Source organism: Thermobia domestica, chromosome 11 (assembly GCF_964235325.1).
Source record: "Thermobia domestica chromosome 11, izTheDome1.hap1.1, whole genome shotgun sequence".
Classification (NCBI taxonomy): Eukaryota; Metazoa; Arthropoda; class Insecta; order Zygentoma; family Lepismatidae; genus Thermobia; species Thermobia domestica.
The window spans coordinates 222035677-222058124 of record NC_137464.1 but is presented as its reverse complement, the minus strand read 5'-3'; the positions used below and the strand labels follow the sequence as shown (position 1 = coordinate 222058124).

The 22448-nt window shown below is 37.6% G+C and overlaps 1 protein-coding gene across 2 annotated transcripts in view; it reads left to right on the top strand.

Annotated features, from left to right (window-relative positions):
- The window catches only part of LOC145664767 (uncharacterized), a 42225-nt gene extending 20224 nt beyond the window's left edge, over nucleotides 1-22001 (top strand). For both annotated transcript variants that reach the window (XM_081731710.1, XM_081731712.1), the window contains exons 2-4: nucleotides 498-2362; nucleotides 11821-11913; nucleotides 21492-22001. In XM_081731710.1, coding sequence (XP_081587836.1) covers nucleotides 836-2362; nucleotides 11821-11913; nucleotides 21492-21710 — 1839 coding nt within the window. In that variant the 5' untranslated portion in view covers nucleotides 498-835 and the 3' untranslated portion in view covers nucleotides 21711-22001. The remainder of the gene's footprint in view (nucleotides 1-497; nucleotides 2363-11820; nucleotides 11914-21491) is intronic.
- Nucleotides 22002-22448: the final 447 nt, after the last annotated feature.

The following is a 22448-nucleotide window of genomic DNA, read 5'->3' as shown; positions in this document are numbered from 1 at the left end:
TAAACTTGTTTAAACCACCTTTGTACTGTCCGCGTAGTCACGACACCATCACCAAAGGCCTGGTATATCTTCTGCCCCGATACAACGGCGTTTGATTCCAGTTTGGAGTCGTACAGCATACACGCCCTTACGTCACTCTGTGGAGGTCCCATGTTTACTGTCCTTACGCAAGTTCACGGTGTAACTGAACTGTCACAACCAGGTAGTATGTTGGATATTCCCTCACCAACAACTGACCTTCGCCTTATCTCCATTCGCATTCAACTCACGGTGTGAGGGCCATTGAACACAGACCTCCACAAAAAGCGATAGAACTTTCTTGGTTACCTTTGTAGCTTGTTTTTAAGCTGAACACAAGAACTAAGAAAAAGTCCATTTGATTTAATAAGGAAGAACTCTTAATCAGTAACTACTGACTCATTATAATATTATAGAAATACAACTATGCTATTTTTATGTGTTTTATTAACATATTTTTGCCATATTTCTGTTTATAGATTCTTGCGATCCAATGGAAGTAAAAGAAAATAATATTAAACATGTAAGAAAAGAAAAAAATAATAGGAATCTAGAGGAAGAAGGTGAAGTGGAAAGCAGATGTTGGAAAAGAATAGAGAGAGTACTAAAAAAGGATAGGGCAAGGCAGGAACAAGAGATAGTTAATCAATATTTGATAGAAGATGGGAAATTAATTTTTAAAAGAAAGAACATTTGAAGGATATATTTCTAAAATTAACACCTACAGAGACACAATAGAATAACTTGATGACTGTTTTTTTAATATATATAACATTTTTTCTTAAGTTCGGAAAGTGTATAAAAAACAGTTGTATTAATGGAGGACCAAGAAACGCTTGAGGGAGAAGAACAACAAAATACTGAAGGAGAAATTGAACCAAGGGAGGGTGAAGAATCTGTTGATGATGATTTTAACCGAGAATTTAAAAGAAGATTTTATGGATATTATGAAGATGAAGATGAAGATGAAATTGAAAGTGGAAGACATGTTTTTGTCAAAGAACCTAGACAACTATCCTTAGGAAGTGATGTAGTTGATAATGATAAATCTGCTGATCTACCTGTGAGCAAAAGGAAGTACAATGCGAAAGCACAAGTTATACGAAGTATATTTGAATGGATGCGAGCAAACAGAAAACTTTTATCTTTTAAGCGAGACTCACTTAGTAAAACAGCAAGAAAACAAATAAAGAAAACTGTCGAAATTACGAAAGAAGAGGTCAAAGCATATGGATACGAAGTAGACAAAAGTTTTATCACGCTTCTAGAGGTAATCCTGTCAGATTACGTCACAAACTATGAAGAAATCATTAAACAAGCAGAAGAGGAACTGGAAATAATAGGCAAGAAGGAATTAGGCGCTTCAGAACCAGAAGGAATGGATGAAACGTTACCAACAATAGTCGAGTGTGAATCCGATAAAGTGAATGATAAATCTACAGAGGTTGATGCGGGAAGTCCACTAATAACAGAGACCATTGAATCTACAGAAAATGGCATGGAAAGTCCGTTAATCATAGAACCTAGTTCAAAAGATCTATTGCCAGATGCAACAAAGGAATTAAGTATTTCTACATTACGTGACAATGAAAGTGATACGGTACCTAAATTGACAAACCTTGAAACAAACAAAACATCATCTAATTCTGGTAGCGAAAGTAAAGACAAGGAATTATCGAAAGAACAAGACGATGAAGATAAAATATCGAGTAAAACCAGCCAAGAGCTTAGAATGACCGAAGAACTAATATGTAGAACAATTGCGATGATGTTCGATGATGGGAACGGTTTTAATGTATTTAAACCATTTTTTAAAAGATTTAAGATCGAAAATATGGAAGAGTTACCTCAGTTTGTGCCCAGCAAAGAATGCCCTTGTGACCTATTAGATTTGCCTGTAAGTGATGATATAGAAGACTCAATGCGAAGAATCAGAGCTCTTTGTGAAAGAGGATTTATCAGTGTAGAAGAGGCACTTAACTATAAAGAATTCGTTCCTTTGTATAACTTACCTGTAATAGGAAAACCGACTTCCCCTCTTGCGCATACTTATGTGAAGCCCGTAGAACCAGACATCCAGTCTACTTATGGTCCTAGATGGTGGTGTGAGGACCCGAATTGTATTTGTGAAGAATGGACAGAGAATGAAGAAGAAAGAGAAGATTTTCTCCATTTGGAACTTCTTTGCAATGCAAGGGTTCAAGTTTTTAATATAACCGAACTTATCACTAACGCTATTTCTCAGTTTGCTATCACTGACAATGAAGATGTGTCTTCTAGAATCGAGTTTCCAGATATCTGCAAATACTGCAAAGAAATCGTGAAAAGAAGCTATGCAAAAAAGGTGAGAAATTTTCAAGTACAATAGCTTTTCGAGTAGAGATTATTTTCAGATCCTTGAAAGCATTTGTGCGTCGAATGAATACTAAATTAAAGTTGTTTCAAGTAATATTTGATATATTTGTATTATCAACTAAAGCCTCCTACTAGCCTGACAGTATTAGCTATATTTTTTTCATCATAGATATCAATTTCCCATTAATTGCCCCATTGCACTTTTTTATGAATTAAGTTGCCAGTTATCCTAGTAATAGATATCGTCACATGAGAGCCAGACGAACGTAACCCAAAAATGCAGTTTTCGTTTTCTTCATGTTTGGACATAATTTTCAAAGCCCCGCTTGGTGTAAATGAAACGTAACGCCATCTGTTCTCCTTGCCGATCATCTGTTGTAATGTAGCTCAATTACCACCTTATTAATAACACATCTTTCTAAGAAAATAATAGTTTTGTCCACTAGCCTGTAAACCTACGAAAATGGAGTTACGTTCCTGTGGTTCTCATGCGACGATATGTAAGGCGACCGCATGAGCTTCTTATCAAGAAAAAATTACATACATTTGTATATGTTCCTGGCAGACAACATTACGATGTTAAACATTGAACTTTCGTATATGTGAAAATCGCTATTTATACAAAATGCAGTATCAAATAAACGAAGATCAATACAGATACAAAACAATCACCTTGCTACCGATAATACAGATTTTAAGCAATATTGCAAATATAAATACATATCTACCTCAATATCAAGTGCCTTAAAAAACACTTCAAAATTATGGATTAGTTTCAGCGACAACACCATGTTTAAATAAACGAAATCTTTCAGTTTAACGTCCCACGATTCCCCATCTGGAAGTCGCGGTCGGAAAGAGAGATTGCCGCTGGAGGCAGCCGGCACCCGTCCGCGGCGGCACGGCAATCTACTTGTTCAAAGTTGCCGATCTTTTGCCGAGGCGACAAGTGGTCGAAAATCGTAAAATAAAATGGCCTTGCCGACTGTTGCCGACCGCCAGAGCCCCCGTTTCCTCCCACTTTCTTCATTCCACAACTTCATTCATTTCTCATAATCACCGTCTCCTTTAGCCTAACCGGCATAATCGTGGGACGGAAAACTCAAAAAAATATTTTCTTCACATGCAAAGTTCTACACTTTAACCGAAACATGGGTCTCTGAGACCCAGTGGTAAATTTTAAAACGCAATGGTGGCAACTCTGGTTGCTCGTGCAAGTTTAAATTTATTTGGCCCTTTTATTATAAAAAATCTTAAATACATTTGAAAGTAAATATATACAAAATTGACTAATGGATCTCTGAGACCTTGTGTTTCTCATAACGTTTCTAAAACTCGTGTTTCGGTTAAAGCGTTAACTTCTTTACTTGACTTAATTTTGTAAAACATCGGTGATGTTTCTCGAGAAAAATCATATTAACAAAATAAAAACGCAATTTTTATCGTTACAACCCAAGCGAGATAGGATTTTTCAACTTCAGAAACATATATGGAAGTATTAACACATTAGACAAGCTTTCTTTCCGTAAATGAAATGAATTCTTTAAGTTTTACGTTCCACGGTTATGCCGACTAGGCTAAAGGAGACGGTGAAGACGAGAAATGAATGAGATGGTAAAATGAAGAAAGTGGGACGAAACGGGAGAACACTAGAAAAACCACGCACACTGTTTGCCCACCACAAATCTCACTTGGCGCTTTTTTTCGCTATTTTGTTGCGATCAAATTTACATTTCACTCAAGAATTATTACTGGAAAATATTAATTTAAAATGACTATATGAATATCAATATTTTGATTGAAAATTGGCAAATTCGACAGTTTCAATATGTACTGAAAGTTATCAAGAATAGTTGTTTTCAACTCCCGGCGTAAGCATATGGGATCTTATGGGTTTCACTCTAGGTGGCTCTTTCCGTAGCGGTTTGCGACAACGCAAAGCAAAATTTGCGTTGTGCTTTGCGATAAAAGGTATAGCATTTATAACTGTTCTAGTACTCTTTTGCATTACGATACGCAAAAATTTTCGAAAACCGATACGGAATAAGCCCAAAACTGTATTTTGTGTGTGTATGTATATATATCTAGTACTTTCTTTCTTAGCAGTTATTTACCAAATATAAATCAATTTTTCTAGGCAAGTACCCATCGTCTAAAGCAGTGTTATTCAACCGGGGGTACGCGAAGATGTTTCTAAAGGTGTACTGCAAATGTCTGTTGACAGTTCACTGCAAATGAAATTCAATAAGTTGTCAATTTGTGAGTTTTGTATTTATGCTCGAAAAGAGTGCAATGAAATTAGTGACAGTACTATTTCACAACTTGTTCCATTTTTATCAACATATTTGTGTGAACAAGGTTTCTCTGCATTAACATTAATAAAAATGAAGCACAGAAATTCCTTGAATCCAGAATCAGCTCTGATTCTCACACTCTTGAAGATTCGACCAAGAATCGAGGAGTTGGCATCATCGAAACAAGTTCAGTCATCTTATTCACAGATTAGTTCCACAGTTGCGTTTAATTTTTGAATTTTTAACATTGTCCTCAGTGTACGAATTATCAGGGAGGATGAGGAGAAACTCCTCCTCAGAACAACTAGATATTTCGCATACGTTTTGAAATTTCCTATGCTAATTTTATCGGATGTGCACTTTATCTCTCTGTAAATAGGTTTTTGATTGGCACACTGATTGTGCTTTTGTTGGGTCTCTATTTGCCCCCTTTTTAATCAACAGAAAATGTGTATTAAATTTAATAAGTTAATTTTGATTTAATTTCTTTTAAACAGCTTCAGGGGTACACAATTGGATGGCGAATTATGTCTAGGGGTACGCGAGAAAAAATGGTTCAATAGCACTGGTCTAAAGAATAAAGATTGCTGTATTTGGTGGTCTTAACTCGGCCAGAAACAGGCTCGGATCGGCAACTCAGGCTGTGTTTCACAGCTTCATACACCGGAAGCTTTTGAGTTCTATACACTGACTGTGTTCCGCTTGACATGGTTGGAGATTACTTAATGCTAAGCAAGAGTGAGCTGAAGCTTTCACCTATAGTTTCATTATTATCTCATAAATGTCTGTCTACACTTGGTTTCTTAATCTACATTAAAGTATATGTTTTCACTTTAACCCTTTTGGAATTTTTGGTAACTTTTGTTACCATGGCGTAGTATTGTCTTTGATTGCTTACTTAGGTTCTGTAACAGGAATTTAAACCGAGTTTATTTTTATTAGTCAAGTCAAGGATGGACCAAAGAACACTCCAGATGTGTTTTGGAACCGGATGGTCAAATTGGCGGCTTCAAGTGGGAGCGGAGAGGCGTGACTTCTATTTTTTTTTTTTTTTCTTAAGACAAATTTCAAAAAATTTTCACGCATTTAGTTTTCAAGATATCAGATTGAAACTTTGCATACAGATTGTGTGTACCTTTTGGTATTTCTCTATTTTTTTTGAGACCCTACCCAAAACCGGGACCGGGCCCGAGGGGCGCAAGTATTCCGAGGAGGTGATTTTTCAGAAAGATTTCCTGTTTTTCCTTATTTTCCTGTTCAGGTGTATGATATGGACATGTGAATGATACTGTTGGAAAGCACTTGTTATACTAAAGAAAAGAACGTTTGAACCATGACTCTAGACCAATTAGTAATAACGCAGTAAATTTTTATAATATGTATATAGGGCATAGATTCAGACTTTCAACAATTTTTTCCGCCCTTTGTATTCAATATACAAGATTGAAACTTTGCACATCTCGTCGACAGCGTCACAAACTGTCGTATCTCAGTTTTCTAAACTTTTCAGGAGAGCGATTTTTAGGTTTTCACACAACTTTGAACAGCCATAACTCAAAATCTATTTTACCGAAAGGAGAGAAAATTTACTAAATTATAACTTAAATCATAAGAAATCGGTGTAGAAAGTTTTATGGAATTTGCCTGTAAAAGCTTGTGGAAAATTTGGCGGGAAAAAGATACGACAGTTTGTGACGATGGTAATCCTCTCTTGTATGAAAGATACGACGCATATTTTTTTTACTGAGAACTACATTAATAGATGAACAACCGGAATATATTGCTCTTTTATTGAAAAACTTCGTGTTTATTACACAAAATAATTTAACAAATGCTTCCTGAAATTCTTGAGATTGCAAAGTAATTTGTAAATTGCATGCTTTGATATTGCACTTGAGAAGGATGGCTAATGTGGTAAGTTTCTGTAAAATTGAACATGTTCAGGGTTTCGAATCATTGGAGTGGGGCCCGGACACAATGATAACTAGTCCCCATAGGCGTGGGAGACCCGGGTTCGATTCCCGGCGGGAGCTCATGTGGTTCGGATGCCATGTTAATCAGTAGATTCACGTCTCATATAGCCTCGCTGCTGAAAGGGACGTTAAAAATCAATCAATCAAAACGAGTCCTCGTACTTCTCTGGATAATTTTTGACAAGTCTGCAAAGTAGGAACTTCTATCTGGTGGATTCAATCTGCGTTCTTTTCAGGGAAAGAGTTATGTAAGTGTCCTCAAAATGACTTGTCTTAAACTGAATGCAGTTTGGATAATCTTTGTTCACTTTCACTTCGCGCATTTCCGTCCAATTGATTGGATCTCCATTTTCGTTACGTCTAACTGACAGAATATAAAGACATTGGGACAGAGATCTAGTCTCATACATCGCTTCTGTCAACACAATGAACGGTATATGGGTTCTTTTTTCTTGCCAGTTTAACAATCGGTTCAAGTTGCGAGGGTACAAAATTACTGCCACAGTGCTTACTAGATGTGCTTATAGCACTGTGGATTGAATCTCCTTCGTTTTGTCCATGCCTAGATTCAAATAATCGGAGAGAAATTTATCTGATGATCTTACGTGTTTGTACCGCATACCCCATCATAGCAACCAACATGAACTCCTACTAGGTCCATCCTGTATTTCTCTAACTCATTCGTTACGGATTTTAACGCGCCTCCCTATAAAGAATTCTAATATTCCATGTTCCAAATCTCATGTCCATTTTCTTTTGCTGATGTCGTGCCAAGTTATCAGTCTTGGTCCGAGGTTTCTGTGATTGTTTCTGAAAAAGTGTCTTTTTTTTCTATTACAGGATGATTTTGTTAGGCTCACCCAAACCCCCAAGCTGGAGGGCCACTCCTTGTCTGCCTGCGACTGCTTATTCAGTATCTTCGCAGCTAACCTCTGTATCTAAAACCTTCTCCTCGACCCGCAACCTGGGGCCGCGGTGTTCACCTCTGGTTCATAGAGTCGCGGGTTCCAACCCTGCTCCCGTTAAGTGAACTTTGTGGTGGACAAACAACGTGTGTGTGGGTTTCCTCGGGGTTCTCCCGCTTCCTCTCACTTTCTTCATTCCATCATTTCATTCATTTCTCATAATCACCGTCTCCTTTCCTATATGTATACAGCCCCACATTGATCAAGCATAACATTATAGCTTATAAGTTTATTTGCTTCAGCTGTTCCGAGCTTAAGATATAAGTAAACATACATTAGGAACAAATAATAAAGAAACTAAGTCTACCTGATGGATAACAACAAGAAATGATATAAAAAGCAATGAGTTTATCAGTATGGGACTATATACCTACGTTTGGGCCACTTTGTATATATATAAACAAATTGCTTTTAATATAAGGCGTATCTGTCCAGTTGCGAAAGATCTGTTGCTCACAAACTGTCGTAACTCAAGATACGACTGTTTGTGAAAGTGGTTTATATGCTTCATCTTAAGATACGACACAGTGACGTCATCACCACCGTCAAAACAACGCACATTACAGATGTGTCGTTTTGGGAAATTGTAGAAGTCAGTGTATGCAACTACATAGTAAAATATCTCAATTTTCGATTTTTTTGAGATACGACACTTTGTGACGCTGTCGACGATCTATCATGTACATAACAATGTATTTTTTGTAAAAAAAAAAAAAAAAAAAATCAGATCCCTAAGTGAACACAGGCCCAGGCCAGAGGGGCAAAGTGTTTGGAAGGGATTTTCAAAAAAATTCCGGGTTTTCCCGATTTTTCCGGTTCAGGCGTATGATACCGTTGGAAAGGAATCGTTATACTGAAGAAAACGACATTTGAACCATGAATCTAGGTCTAATAGTAATGAGCAGTACATTTTTGAAGTATATATATATATGAAAAGAAATGGGTCATCTTCAGACTTTCAAAAATTTCTCCCGATTTCAGTTTTCAAGATACAAGATTGACATTTTGCATACGTATTATGTACATAACAGCGTTTTCTTTTTTAAAATTCAGATCCCTACGTGAACCTAGCCTCGGGCCAGAAGGGCGCAAAAATTTCGATTTTTGGCGAAAAATCTCCCAGTTTTACCAGATTTTCCCGTTTCTGGTGAATATACGGACAAGGGAGTGGTACCATTGGAAACTATACTCTATTTTTTAAAAAACGAGGTATGAACCATGATTTTATGATAAATAGTAAGGAAGCAGTAGTTGTTTGAATGAAAGTCTAAAATTTACCTCAAAAAGTGAAAATTCTAAAAGGGTTAAACATTACAGTCTTTTGTCACAGATAGTTTTACATTGTTCTTAAATCTGTGCGGATTGCATTTTCAAGTGCAAGTGCAAGTGCAATACGCAATTTTCAAATGGAAATCAGTTTCAGTTAGACTCATATTTATGGATGATGCCTTTTCTGTAAACCTATTCCATCCAGATAACATTGCCTAGAAGTCTAAAGTATGGGTCTGGCGATGGCAAGATATGCCTCGCATAATGTCTTCTATGTAAGTCTGTTCTGACCAGTTAGCATGGCCTACAGCTTTAAGGCATGAGACTGGTGATCGCAAGATATGCCTTGACTAATTTCTTCTCTGTAAGTCTATTTTAGACAGCAAGTATGGCGTATTGGTCTAAGGCATGGGACTATCGTTTGAAATAAATGGCCCACATGATGTATCCTCTGTAATCATATTCTAACCAACTGGCATGCTCTAAAAGTCTAATGAATTAGTCCAGGGGTGTAGCCAAGGGGGGCCCATCGGGACCAGGACCCCCCAAATGGTTTCCTGCCCTCCCCAAATGACCAGCTTTTAAAACATCATAGTAAAATTATTTCGCTTCATTCATTTAAAAGTAGCAAAGTTTATTGACAATTAATAACTTATGGTAAAATAGTATGGAGAAATATTGTTTTTCCATACCGATCGAAAAATAGAATAGTATCTCTTCCTTACACCAATCGAAAAATAGGATACTTTTTTGTGACAGCAGATTACACAATTACTGCGATTTATATTTGACAGTTTGAAGACAAACGTTTTAACAAGGTACTACAAATACAGCCATAAAACAAAGGTACTAAACTGATTTGTAAGTACAGTATATTTTTGTATGCTTTAACAAGAGTTTTAAAAGGCATAGAGGATGGAAAATTTGGTGAGAAACAATGTTTTTATTCAATTTGGATTTCATTCGCTCTCTCTTTTATTTCTACTCAGCGTAATAAAATAATTATGTTTTTTTTAGTCACGAATAATAAATAAATATTTTTGTCAGGAAACCGTAAAGAAATTAAGTGAAATTTCAAAGAAAATCAGTCTTGTGTAGATAGGTTCTGTATACAAGGTCTTAAATTTAAATATAAAGGTAAGCAAGAAAAGTTTTGTTGCGTTTTCATCCACTACCTTCGATATGTCACCTATCCTGGAACATCGATATGTCACCTAACCTGGAAGATCAAAAATAGTCCCCATCAGCATCGACGACCTTCTGAAAACGTTCTGGAAGGCCATGGAATCCAATGCGGTAGAACTTGGTGGGCCGTGAAACGAAGAAAGGATCAGGTGCATTTTGGACTTTTACTACGGATTTGAACTGGCGTCCTCTAAGGTGATTGTCCAAAGAATGGAACAGGTGATAATCGGACGGTGCAATACCCGGGGAATATAGTGGTTGCAATATTGTTTCCCATCCAAGGCGGAAAATGGTGGCCTGAGTCATCTTAACCACGTGGGACTTAGCGTTGTCCTGTAAACGAGGACCCATTTGCAATTCAGAAGTGATGGCTCCAGAGTTTTGAGTTTTTGTTGAGCACAGCTCAACTGCTGACACTACACAGTTGCATTGATACTCTGACCAGCTGATAGCAGTTCCCCATGCACGATGCTCCAAACACACAGAAGGACCTTCTTCTGGTACAGTGCTGTTTCGGCTGTTTTGAAATCGGTCCATGGGATGCTAACCAATGATGACGGCGCGTTGAGTTTCGTATAGGACCCACTTTTTATCACATGTCAACGCCCTATCCAGAAATGGCTCCGAAACAGTAAATAAACACAGGCGACTGCCGCGTTGCCTTCTGGCCCGGAGTCAAAATATGAGAGACCCATCGACCCAACTTGTAGTGCTTTACAAATTGATGGATGTGCTGCCGAATAGTTTCTCCACACTGAATTGTAGTCCCAGTTCCTCTTTGTACATGTGTTGGTCTTCTGGCACGTGGTGTTTTCGGGTGTTTCGTCATCGTCCTTAAACTTGTTAAACCATCGCGTCAATGTCTGCGTCGTCACGACACCCTCATCAAAGGCCTGGCACATCTTCTGTCCCGCTACAGCGGCGTTTGACCTCCATTTGAACTCGTTCAGCATACATGCTCTTATGACCTCTGTGGATGCCCCATGTTCCCTCTGTCTTTACGCAAGTTCACGGTGTGTCTGAATTGCCACAACCAGGTAGTATTGCCACAACCAGTTGGCCACACCAACAACTGACGTTCGCCTTATCTCTATTCGCATTCAACTCACGGTGTGAGGTCCAATTGAACACAGACCTCCACGAAAAGTGACAGAACTTTCTTGGTTACCTTTATAATTATGCACAAAAGTATAGCGTTTGGTCCCGGGTAGTAGTTCTTGATTAAGCATGATAAAAAATATCTTGAATATAATTTATAGATAATAATAATAATAATAATAATAATAATAATAATAATAATAATAATAATAATAACAATAATAATAATAATAATAACAAGAAGAAGAAGAAGAAGAAGAAGCTAAAATAGTTTTTAGTTTTCCAGAAGGAAACCAAAATTTTCCTTTCTTTCAGGCCTCAAAAACACTAGCAGCAATACATTTTTTTTGGCTTTGCACATTGTAGCTGGTCTCCCCTCAAAAACGGCAGGCCCCCCTACACAAACCTGCTGGCTACACCCCTGAATTAGTCTGACATTCGCAAGATCTGTCGGTCGCTGGTTCGCATCCAATTCCAGACGTGAATGTTGTGTACTGTTCTTGAATCATTCATTTCATTACATTGATTCATCTCTTTTTTGCCTAAAGGTGAGAACTGTCGGAAGAAAAATTCATAAGTGCAGGTTGAACACTTTAGTAGGCTAAAGTTTGAAAATTTATTTAAAGTTGAGATTCCAAACATATTTTACGTTTCTATTTTTAGGTGAAAATTTGCTGCAATAAATTTCGTTCACTACGTCTGTTGCTAAAGTTTTGGCTGAAAGCTTGTAAAGGAAGGTGGAGTCCAGGAATATGGGTTAGTATAATCAATCTAAATGCTCAACAAAATCAGTATTTTAAAATGTTAAAAATTGATTTGGATTTTAAACAAGATCCTGAAGAAAGTGTTATCAGGATAGATGTGTGTAATCCATACTCTACTTACCTACTATCTAGCTTACTCTAACGTAAAATACAAGTAATAATGACACACCGGCCATTTTGGGAGTAAAGTTGAAAAATGTTCTGTACTTTGTTCTGAAATGAATCAATATTCCTTTTGGGTCTATTCATATGAAGTGGTCCAGAGCAGGTTGCTCGACCATTTCCAAAAATTGTAAAAATTTGCGTGTGACGAACCTTGTGTATGAGAAGGCCAGTAACACTATTCACGTTGTCGCATGTACAAGTGTTCCTGAATGGCGGCCATCTTCGTTGCCGGTGCAGTGCCATTTTTTGCATTTGCAAGCGTTTACGAAACTACAATTGCTTAGGACGTATGAATGAGACGAACGCCAAACAAAAACGAATGTTTACAGGAGAGACTGAGGTACACGGTGAATATATACTCTTGCTTCTAAATTAATATGCAGGGTTGCAAACCAATACATGAAATCACCAGAAAAAGTACAGAAAATTACACTTTTAAAGAGGCTGTATTTTGGAATGGCTTGGAGTGAGGGATTCATAAGTTTTGTGCTGAATACAATTCTATGTAAAAAGTCTGCAGAAATATCCACACCTATGATACAGGCCCGTAGCCAGCCCAAAAATGTAGGGGGGCCGGCTGAAGTTAGGGGGGCCGATCCAACCATATTGTAGTTAATTTGCAAACATACCGTGAAAATTTTAGGGGGGTCAATAAAAATTTAGGGTTGCTGGCCCCCTAGACCCCTCTGCATACGGGCCTGCTATGATACAACTGCCACCGTAGATTTATGGGGGCCCGAAAGTTGATTTTTTTTTATTTTGATTCCATTTTTGGGGTGTAATATCTCAGGAGGGCAAAATGCTAAAAAATTGCTGCTTAGGCCACAAATTAATTTTGTATGTTAATAAACTATTGCAAAAAAATCATGACTGATATTACATGGAGAAAAAGTGAGGTCATAGTAAAAACGCTAAGAAAGCACGTGCGTGACGATGATCACAGCCCGGAAAATTTTAATTTTTGGATATGTTTCATGCTAGATTTCAAAAATTACGCATGGTTCAGCAATTAGGTTCTCATTCCTTTGTGTTCAGTTGTGCAAAAGCTTGCGAGTAGCGTTTGTTTCATCTTCCTAGCTTCATAATTATTGCCACGTGTATATTGTGACGGGTTAGCTTCCCCCTTGCACCCACGACACCCATCGTCGAACTGGACCGTGGTAGTAGGCCTAAGGCAGTTAATGTATCAGCAAAGTGTCATTGAAATCCAATCCCAGTTACGGAAGTTAATGTATTTACAAGGTTGCGTTATATAGGATAGGTAGATGTAATGCAACCTTGTGACTCTCACCATATATACGTGTCAATGATCACGCAGCTAGAAAGATGGAACAAACGCCACTCGCAAGCTTTTCCACAACTGAACACAACAAAAAGCTGGCCGAATTGCTGAACCATGCGTAGTTTTTGACATCTAGCATGAAACATATCAAAATATTTAAATTTTTCCGAGCTATGACCATCGTGACGCGCGTGCTTTTTTTTTTTTTCGCGTTTTTACCATGTAGTCACTTTTTTCTCCATGTAATATCAGTCATTATTTTTTTGCAGTAGTTTATTCACATACAGAATTACTTTGTGGCCAAAGCAGCATTTTTTAGCACCTTGACTTCCTGAGATAGTACGCCCCAAACATGGCATAAAAATCATAAACTTCAGCTTTCGGACCAACATAATTCTACGATGCCACTAGTATCATAGGTGTGGATATTTCTACAGACTCTTTACATGCAATAGTATTCAGCACAAAACTTATGAATCCCTCACTCTATGCCATTCCAAAATACAACTCCTTTAAAAGTGTAATTTTCTGTACTTTTTTCTGGTGATTTCATGTATTGGTTTGCAACCCTGCATTTTGTGTGTGTGTGTGTGTGTGTGTTCATCTGATTCATACGTCTTGAGCAACTGCAGTTTACGTAAATGCTTGCAAATGCAAAAATTGGCACTCCACCGACAACAAAGATGGCGACCATTCTGGAACATTTTTTTACATACGACGACGGGAATAGTGTTATAGGCCTTCTCATACAAAATGTTCGTTACACTTAAATTTTTATAACTTTCGGAGATGGTCGAGCAACCATTTTCATCGTCTTTGGGCCACTTCAGATGAATTGACCCTTTTTTTCTAATTTGCTCGCCTTACTGGTCTGCTGCTAGCACTCGCCTTTAGTGTGGGGGGTTCCTTTTTCTATTCCCAGTGCTAGGAGAACTTTGAAATTTGAATCATTAAAGTGGTTAGGGTTTCACCTTAAATTGTAAGGCGTCTCATGTAATCTTGGTTCTAAAAAAAGTAGGCTTAACACCAACTAATCAACCTCTTTTAGTTAGCTATAGTGATTAATTTCTTACCTTACCATAAGTTAGACTTTTAGATGCAAGAAATTTCAGTGTATCAAGCTACGATAAATGAGTAAATACAGTAAAACTAATACTTTCTTGATTGCTTCGTTATTTCTTAATGACTTACTTTAAAAATCCTATTCTTTATTAACTTATTAATTGCTGCATGTTGTTAATTACTTGTTGGTTGTTAATATTAATCTTAAGTCGAAGATTATTATATTCAATTATGGTTCAAATTTCGACAATATAGGAATGAACCAGTAGTAATAGCAGCTTTCACGGAAAAACAGATGCTGAATAGTAATTATTGTAACACAAAGAACAGATGTGCATCTTTTATTTATAGTAAAACCTGTCTTTAGCCAAATCAAACAGCCATTGCAAATATTTGCGTTGAAGATAGGTTTCCAGTTACAAAATGAAGACCTATGTAAATTTAAAAAAAAAAAAAACGACAAAAAAGTGCAAGTATATAATGGACATACTGACATAAAATAAGATGTATATTACTGTATTTACTACAGTCAATTTACAGTATTTATTTCTAACTTACTACGAATTAATACACACAAAACTTACAATGAACGGAAAAAACTGTACACTGTACAAACGTCTACTTTTTTTTAATAGTCAAGGAGTATTTTCTATACATATTACTGCTTGCTTCCTCTGCTTTCAACAAAATTTAAGCCTGGGAAACCAAACTAAGTATACAAGTGCCATTTTGACTTATGACAAATTGTTGCAATAATTTAAACTTTTAACAGAATCTTGATAGGTATTTTCGTATACACTCTTCTCCCAACTGAATGCCATATATTCCTCCTTCTCCTCCACTTCTTCTCTTTTTAGACCTTCCGCATGATTCTCAATTAAGGCAACTACATCCGTGTGTCTGTTACTGTATGCACTTCACTGTTTGTGTTGCTGACAACACTGAAAAGAACCAAGTCCAGATTTAAGGAGAAAACGAGGGTAATATGCTTTCTGTAGAAACACCAATGACAAGACTGTGGTGTCAATCGTAATACTGGATGAAACACCTTTTTATTTCGTGTGGCGGCGTACGTAAGAGCGGTGCTTACTGTTTTCAAAGGAATAATTGGTGCTCTCACTTACTGACGTACGTCGCCACAGGAAGTAAGAGTGTTTCACCCAGTATTACGATTGACACCACCATCTTATCATGATGTTCCCAACAGAAAGCATATTATCCTCGTTTTCTCCTTAAATCTAGACCGTTTTTTCCAGTCAATGTAGGGTACTGTATATACAACATTCTTACAGAAATTGGAATGCCGAAAAAGCTAGTTAGATAAATTAAGATATGTTTAAATGAATCCTAAAGTAAAATCCGAGTAGGGAAATTTTTGTCCACGAGCTTTCATGTCGAGAATAGTCTGAAACAAGGAGATGCTATACGCTTGTTCTGGGGTACGCTATAAGGAAAATCAAAGACAGCTATCAGAGCCTAGAGCTGAATGATATTCACCAGGTTATGATGTACAGATGGTGATCAGAAAAATGGAAACACCTGTAGTTGGCAACACGTCAGTTGTATGGATTGGCAGTGGTGTCGTGGCGCCCGCAGCGTCGATTTAGGTCGGTCTCCATACTACGTCAGGCGCAGTGGAACAGCAGTGTCCAGTGGCTGCAGCAGACGGAGGTAGTGTAAAATGGGAGACCTCTCAGAGTTTCAAAGAGGGCAAATTGTTGGTGCGCGGTTATGTGGAGTGAGTGTGACGGCAATAGGTACTGTGTTAGGTGTGTCGCGTGGGACAGTGTCGAAGGTGATGACGGCCTACACAACATGCGGGAAAACCACATTGGGGAAGCGGAACAGTGGGCGGAAGAAAATCACGAGTGATAGGTCACGCCGGGTATTAAATCGCATTGTCACGCAGAACCGTCGTGCCACTGCAGAGCAAGTGACGGAGGAACTCAATCAGCATCTCCCCCACCCTGTTTCGACAATCACAGTCCGCCGCGAATTACATGACATGAACTTTACGGGGTCGTGTTGCACGGACCAAACCACTCATCAGGGACCATAACGCTTTCGCACGCCGCAAATGGTGCCATGACCATGCAACTTGAACCGTTGAGGACTGGAAACCTGTGATATGGTCGGATGAGTCATCCGTCACCCTATTCCCAACCACGGGCCGTGTTTATGTGTGGAGAACGCCCAAAGAAGCTTATGATCTGCAGTGTCTCCGCCCAACTGTGAAACATGGCAGCGGCTCGATGATGCTGTGGGCCGCCATATCATGGTTTTCATTGGGTCCTGTGGTCACACTTAGCAGACGAATCACTGCCAACGATTACGTCGCAATTTTAGGAGATCACTTGCATCCTATGGTCCGGATGTTGTTCCCGGACAATGACGCCATCTTCCAGGATGATAATGCACCCATTCACACAGCTGGCGTTGTTGCAGCGTTGTTTGAGGAACATCGGGATGAAGTTCAACACCTGCCCTGGCCCGCCCAATCCCCAGTTCTCAACATAATTGAATATCTGTGGTCCGTCTTGGAAACACGACTCCGGCGACGATTTCCACCTCCATCCTCTCTCACAGAACTGGCCGATGCCCTGCACAAGGAATGGTGTAAAATTCCACTTGCTACCATTCACGACCTCTATGCCTCCATTCCACGTTGCATCAAGGCTGTTCTGAAGGCGAAAGGTGGCCCGACACTATATTAATCTGGTAAGTTGCAATTTCGTTCAGGTGTTTCCATTTTTCTGATCACCATCTGTATGCTGATGATGTGAATCTGAAAGAGGATGATAGAAGAACAATAGAAAGAAATGCAGAGGTCTTACTAAACACTTGCAAGGACATGGGTTTAGAAGTAATTGCAGAAAGAAACTAAATAGTACATGGAATTTGTCGGGATCGTAATGCTGCAAATTGTGGACACGTTAAGAAATCAAATAATACTTATACTTTCAAATAACTAGGATCAATATTAACAGATTGAAACCATATCCACGAAGAAATTTCGCATAAATGTCGACTAAAAGCAAGGAATTCGTGATATTATTCAATTCAAAATTTTTGTCGTCTCGAGTTTTGCCGAGGTATTTGAAGTTTAAAATATATAAAACTATAATCATGCCTGTTGTCTTGTATGGTTGTGACGCATGGTTTAGGAAGAACGTGGTTGAAAACAAGATTCTGAACCGAATATTCGGACCCAAGAGGAACGGGAATGGGAAGTGGCAGAAACTTTACGAGGAACTGCATAATTTATAACATTTATCAAACATTGTTAGGGTCATCAAATCTAGGACGCTCATGATGGGCAGGTCATGTAGCTAGAGTGGAAGAAAGTAGAAACGCTCTCAAAGTTTTAACTGAAAGTCCAATTGGAAAACGACTCAGGAAAGCTTATACAAAGGTAAAAGGATAATGTTAAGCTGGATCTCACAGAAATAGGAGAACAAATAGAAACTGAATCCAATTGGTTAAGAACACAAGTCCATGGAGAGCTTTTGTGGACGTGGCATTAAACCTTCGGGTTCCATAGGCCATAGATTAGTTCGTACTCTTTCTTTTAAAAACAATCTAGTTTTATCGTTTTCTGAGGACATAGATGGTAATACTTAACAATTATTTATAGTGTTTCCGATTGCAGAATAACACCAATTCCATACTACATAGACGTAGTGTTTTGTAGGGGGCGCCAACTCCGTATGTGTTCCATTGCGTGAACAGTCCTTAGAATTTTTGTGGGGGTACTCAGCACCTACATAAAAGTGAAAGAAAAAATAAGAAAAGAAAGTAAAATTAAAAATTGTAATCCTTTTGCGTTTTCGTACATGAAAATAAGTCTCGATTTTTTTTCATAAAGCAGAGATGGGTGACAAAAATAAGACTAATTTATGAACTAAAGACAAACATTTCATTTGCTGCATTGTATACCGGTACGTTATCATTATACCAAATAAGCACTTTAGTTTAGAACTATTTAACTTCATTTAATTTCCTCCCTTATAATATCAGTAAATCCAAAGGTTAGCGTTCAAAATGGCGTGACAAGTTCTAAGTAAGGAGGTCTTACCTTATAAGCATCTTTGTTATGCCGTCATACACTCATTCATAAATATTTTCCACTGTAAAAATAAACACTTAATTTTCACTTTTAAAAAATACCTCAAACTATAGTTTCAGAAAAGGCAATTTTCAAAAAATTCTGGAGCAAGATTCCCTAATCCTTGCTGACTCTAGGAGTACCCCAAAACCCCGGTTGTTCACTATCTATTGGAGCACGCCTATACTTAGGCGCCCATAGTGTCTTGTACTATTGTGCCCCCCCCCCCAAAGAATTTTGAGTCCTCTCAACGTAAATTTCTGGATACACGCCTGATCATGATTGATCGAAACTGTGATATGATCTAGACGGCCGGCGTCAAGATTGGATCAGAGATGCCAACCCCTGAGAAAATTCTCATTTTGAGGGATTTTTATATTTTAATTTGTCGAATAGGGATAAAGGAAAATATCGTAGAAATGGACAGCATGTATGGGATTTTTAAAAATATATTTACTTAATGAATTCAACAAAATTCTCTCTAGGCAGGTAGTAAGCTAATGAGTCTTTAGTAATTATGAAATCAGTGCTAATTGTAAAACTTTGTGAGTGGAAAATCATGCTAATGTATATACAAGTAATGTATGCTATGACTTTGTAAAGCTAGGGGAGAAAAAAGCACCAAGCAACATAAACACCACGCAGGTATACAAAGAACTAACGGAAGAAAGTAAAATACGAAATGAGAGACCGTCAACTTCCAGAACGTTTCACATGAAATAAATGGAGGCTGAAGCTTGTCTAGTTTCGTTATGTTCAATGGAACATTACAGCACAAAAGTGTGATGAAAAAGACTAAATTTTGACATCAAAAGTACTGTTTTTGTCAACATTTTCAATTGTCTCTCTTTGAATTAAGGAAGATTATTTTTCATAAACTACTTTATAAACGTAGAAGATCGGAATTTACGGTTACTTTATTCATATGTTGAAGAAAGTGAGTGATACACAGTAGTTTTTCTTTTCATATTTTAGAACTTTCGGTAATTAGTATAGTGTGTGAAATTCAAAAGCAAAATGGGGATTTCTGCCTCTCGAGAAGGGATTTTATAAAGTTTCAGGTTGACATCGCTGGTTGGAATGACAGTTAGATAGAAGATAAGAATTCTTTCTGAATACTCAGTTACATCGCTGGGTTGCAGTATTGATAATGTGTGTAGAAATCAGCTCCTCTAATTAAAAAGAAAAGAAGAGTTCGCACTAACTTGCAAAACCGTTTTAAAAGTGCCTAGATCTGTTTTTTTTTAAAATGAAATTTATTAAAACAACGGGAAGAAACAGTTTCAGCAGAAGAATAAAACCTCATACGTAAAACTCTCCAGGGAAACGTAAAGCTTGGTGTAAAATGTTCCGGGGAAAACATAAGATCTGGCAATAAGATTTGGAACTGAACATAAAATTCTTGAAATATTGCACTTAAGCTGCCAGTGGAAGCAGCAGCACTAATTTCTATAAAAGTTTCGGAGGGAGGGAAACGGAAGTTCATGCATGAGTGTTTCGTTATCAGATATCGAAGTAAAGATATCTAGATACAAGGAGGAACAAGAAAACTTTGAGGAAGGCCTTCTCGGCTTCCCAGGAAGAGACCATGGCTGGAAGTGACGAAATAACTTGGCTTAAGCATTGTGAGAATAAGGCTTTTTAAAGAGGGATGGATTACCGTGATTTTTTCAACAAAACTGGACAGCTATTCACAGGGCCGGATTTCCCAATAGGCCCGGTAGGCCCGGGCCTATGGGCGCAAGGTCCCAGGGGGCGCAACGTCGAGAGAAAAAATTTAAAAAAATATCTAGAAATAAAAATAAATAGCCATAACTTAACATTTGGCCTTATATATTTTTTTTAATAAAGGTTTTTAGGAAAGTAGCTTTAACCAGACTAGGGGGCGGAAAAATTATTGGGCCTAGGGGCGCCAAAATGCTAAATCCGGCCCTGGCTATTCATGACCTTTACTAATCACAATGAAGGGATTGAGGTTAAGTTCCTTTTATGAAACTGATGACCAGTATCCACTAGTATATTATGAACTAGATGAAATGCCTCTTGTTCGCATAAGGAGAATAAGTTTGTGAAAAGCATTTGAAGCACGAAGAAATCCGAATAATTTTGTGTGAAAGCACGAAGAAATCCGAACAACTCCTCCACAGGTTCTCCCTCCAAATGATGGCTATAAAAGAGGACGTTGAACAAAGAAATCATCAATGCCTTGTACTGGTCATTAACTTACAATACCTTCGCCCGAGACTGCTATGGGCTACGGAGGCGCCTATCCTATCTGAGACCGCTTTGGGCTATGACAATCCAATATTTTATCTATCCAAGACAACATCGTATACGGAAGGGGATTATTCATACACTTCACTGAAAACATTTATTTAGAATATGTATAAATTTAGGGAAAGAAATATACAAACTTTGTACGATCCTTATATACGACATTTTTATTATAAAAATGTGGAGGGCTAATGACTCCCGTTTACATTATGGCATCTACCTACAGAATATATAATATGAATTGGACACTGATATCGATCGTTTTCGATTATTTTTACGTGTCACCTTCTTCTCACTCTTCTTCCATACCGTTTAGGGGATTAATTTGGACTTAAATTGCATTGGTAGAGTCACTATTCATATCAATGACCCCAAAAACTATGGATTGGACATTAATGTCGATCGTTTTCGATTATTTTTTTTTTCATGTCACCACTTCCCACCCTCTCCCCTAATGTGTGAAAAAATTGTCAATGTAATAGTCTATTATAAAATCGTTGTGAGCCCAGAGGCTGATAATTGTACGAAGTTTCATTTCGATTACTTCAGCCGATTTCCGGTGATTCGATCATACACAAACTCATATTCTCTGCTGTTTTTTTTTAACATAGAGATAGTTTTGATAAGAATTTTTCTATATGTATATAACCTGAAATTACTCAAAGGTTTATTTCTCGAACAGAGTGATGAATACTTAGAAGAGATCACTCAAAGAGTCAAGCGAAGAATGTGGGAAAGAGATATTTATAAAACAGGAGATATTCTTGAAAGAAGATTCGGCGAAGAGTTTGCAGCAAAATACGAGAGAAGAGCGATGAATGCAATAGATGCAGAAGAAGAACCAGAGGAACCAGAACAAGGAGAAGAAGAGATGGAGGAAGAAGAAGAAGAGGAAGATTAGTAAGAAAGAAAAAAAAAGAATTTAAAGGATTATTTAGTGACCAATAAGGTAGTGCGTGTATGAAAGAGTGCATGATGATTGCAAGGCAGATTATTACAAGGGATATGGGTATTAAAAATATATTATCGTAGTGAAAATGACACAGCACAATATTTTTAAAATTGGTCTCAAAGGATGTTTGTCTTAAACAGATACTAAAAGTTTTTCTTTAGATTATAAAATACTTGTTTTGTTTCTTCTTTTTTATTGTAAGCAAATAACAAAAGAAAAATAAAACATTACTAACAGACTTATAAATAAAATATCTTCAGCTTATTTTGTATTTCAACATTGCATGATCTACACAAGGCATGTGAAACTGACGGACCTTCTTCACTCATGTTTCTACGACTCTCGATTCGCCTCAAGAAAATAGCAAAATACATATCGCTTGTTTATTTCAAGAATGACGTGCCTCAAAAATCACCCTTATGGACTTATGGGCAGAAAATGAAAGCTAATGCTGATGTCTATCTGATAAAAAAAAAAAAATCACAGATGTACTTCCAAAACTGGGCGCTAGAGAGCACTTGTGTTGTTCTTGCGCCTTTTCAGTGGTTTCGAAACTATCAAACGCCTTTCCTGAAAAGATAAGAATTTTGAGTTATGTCACTGTTGAAATAAACAGGCGATATAATGTAGAACTATTTATTTACAAAATTCGGTAATTGCTTAGAAATGGGGAGCCAAAATTAGTGA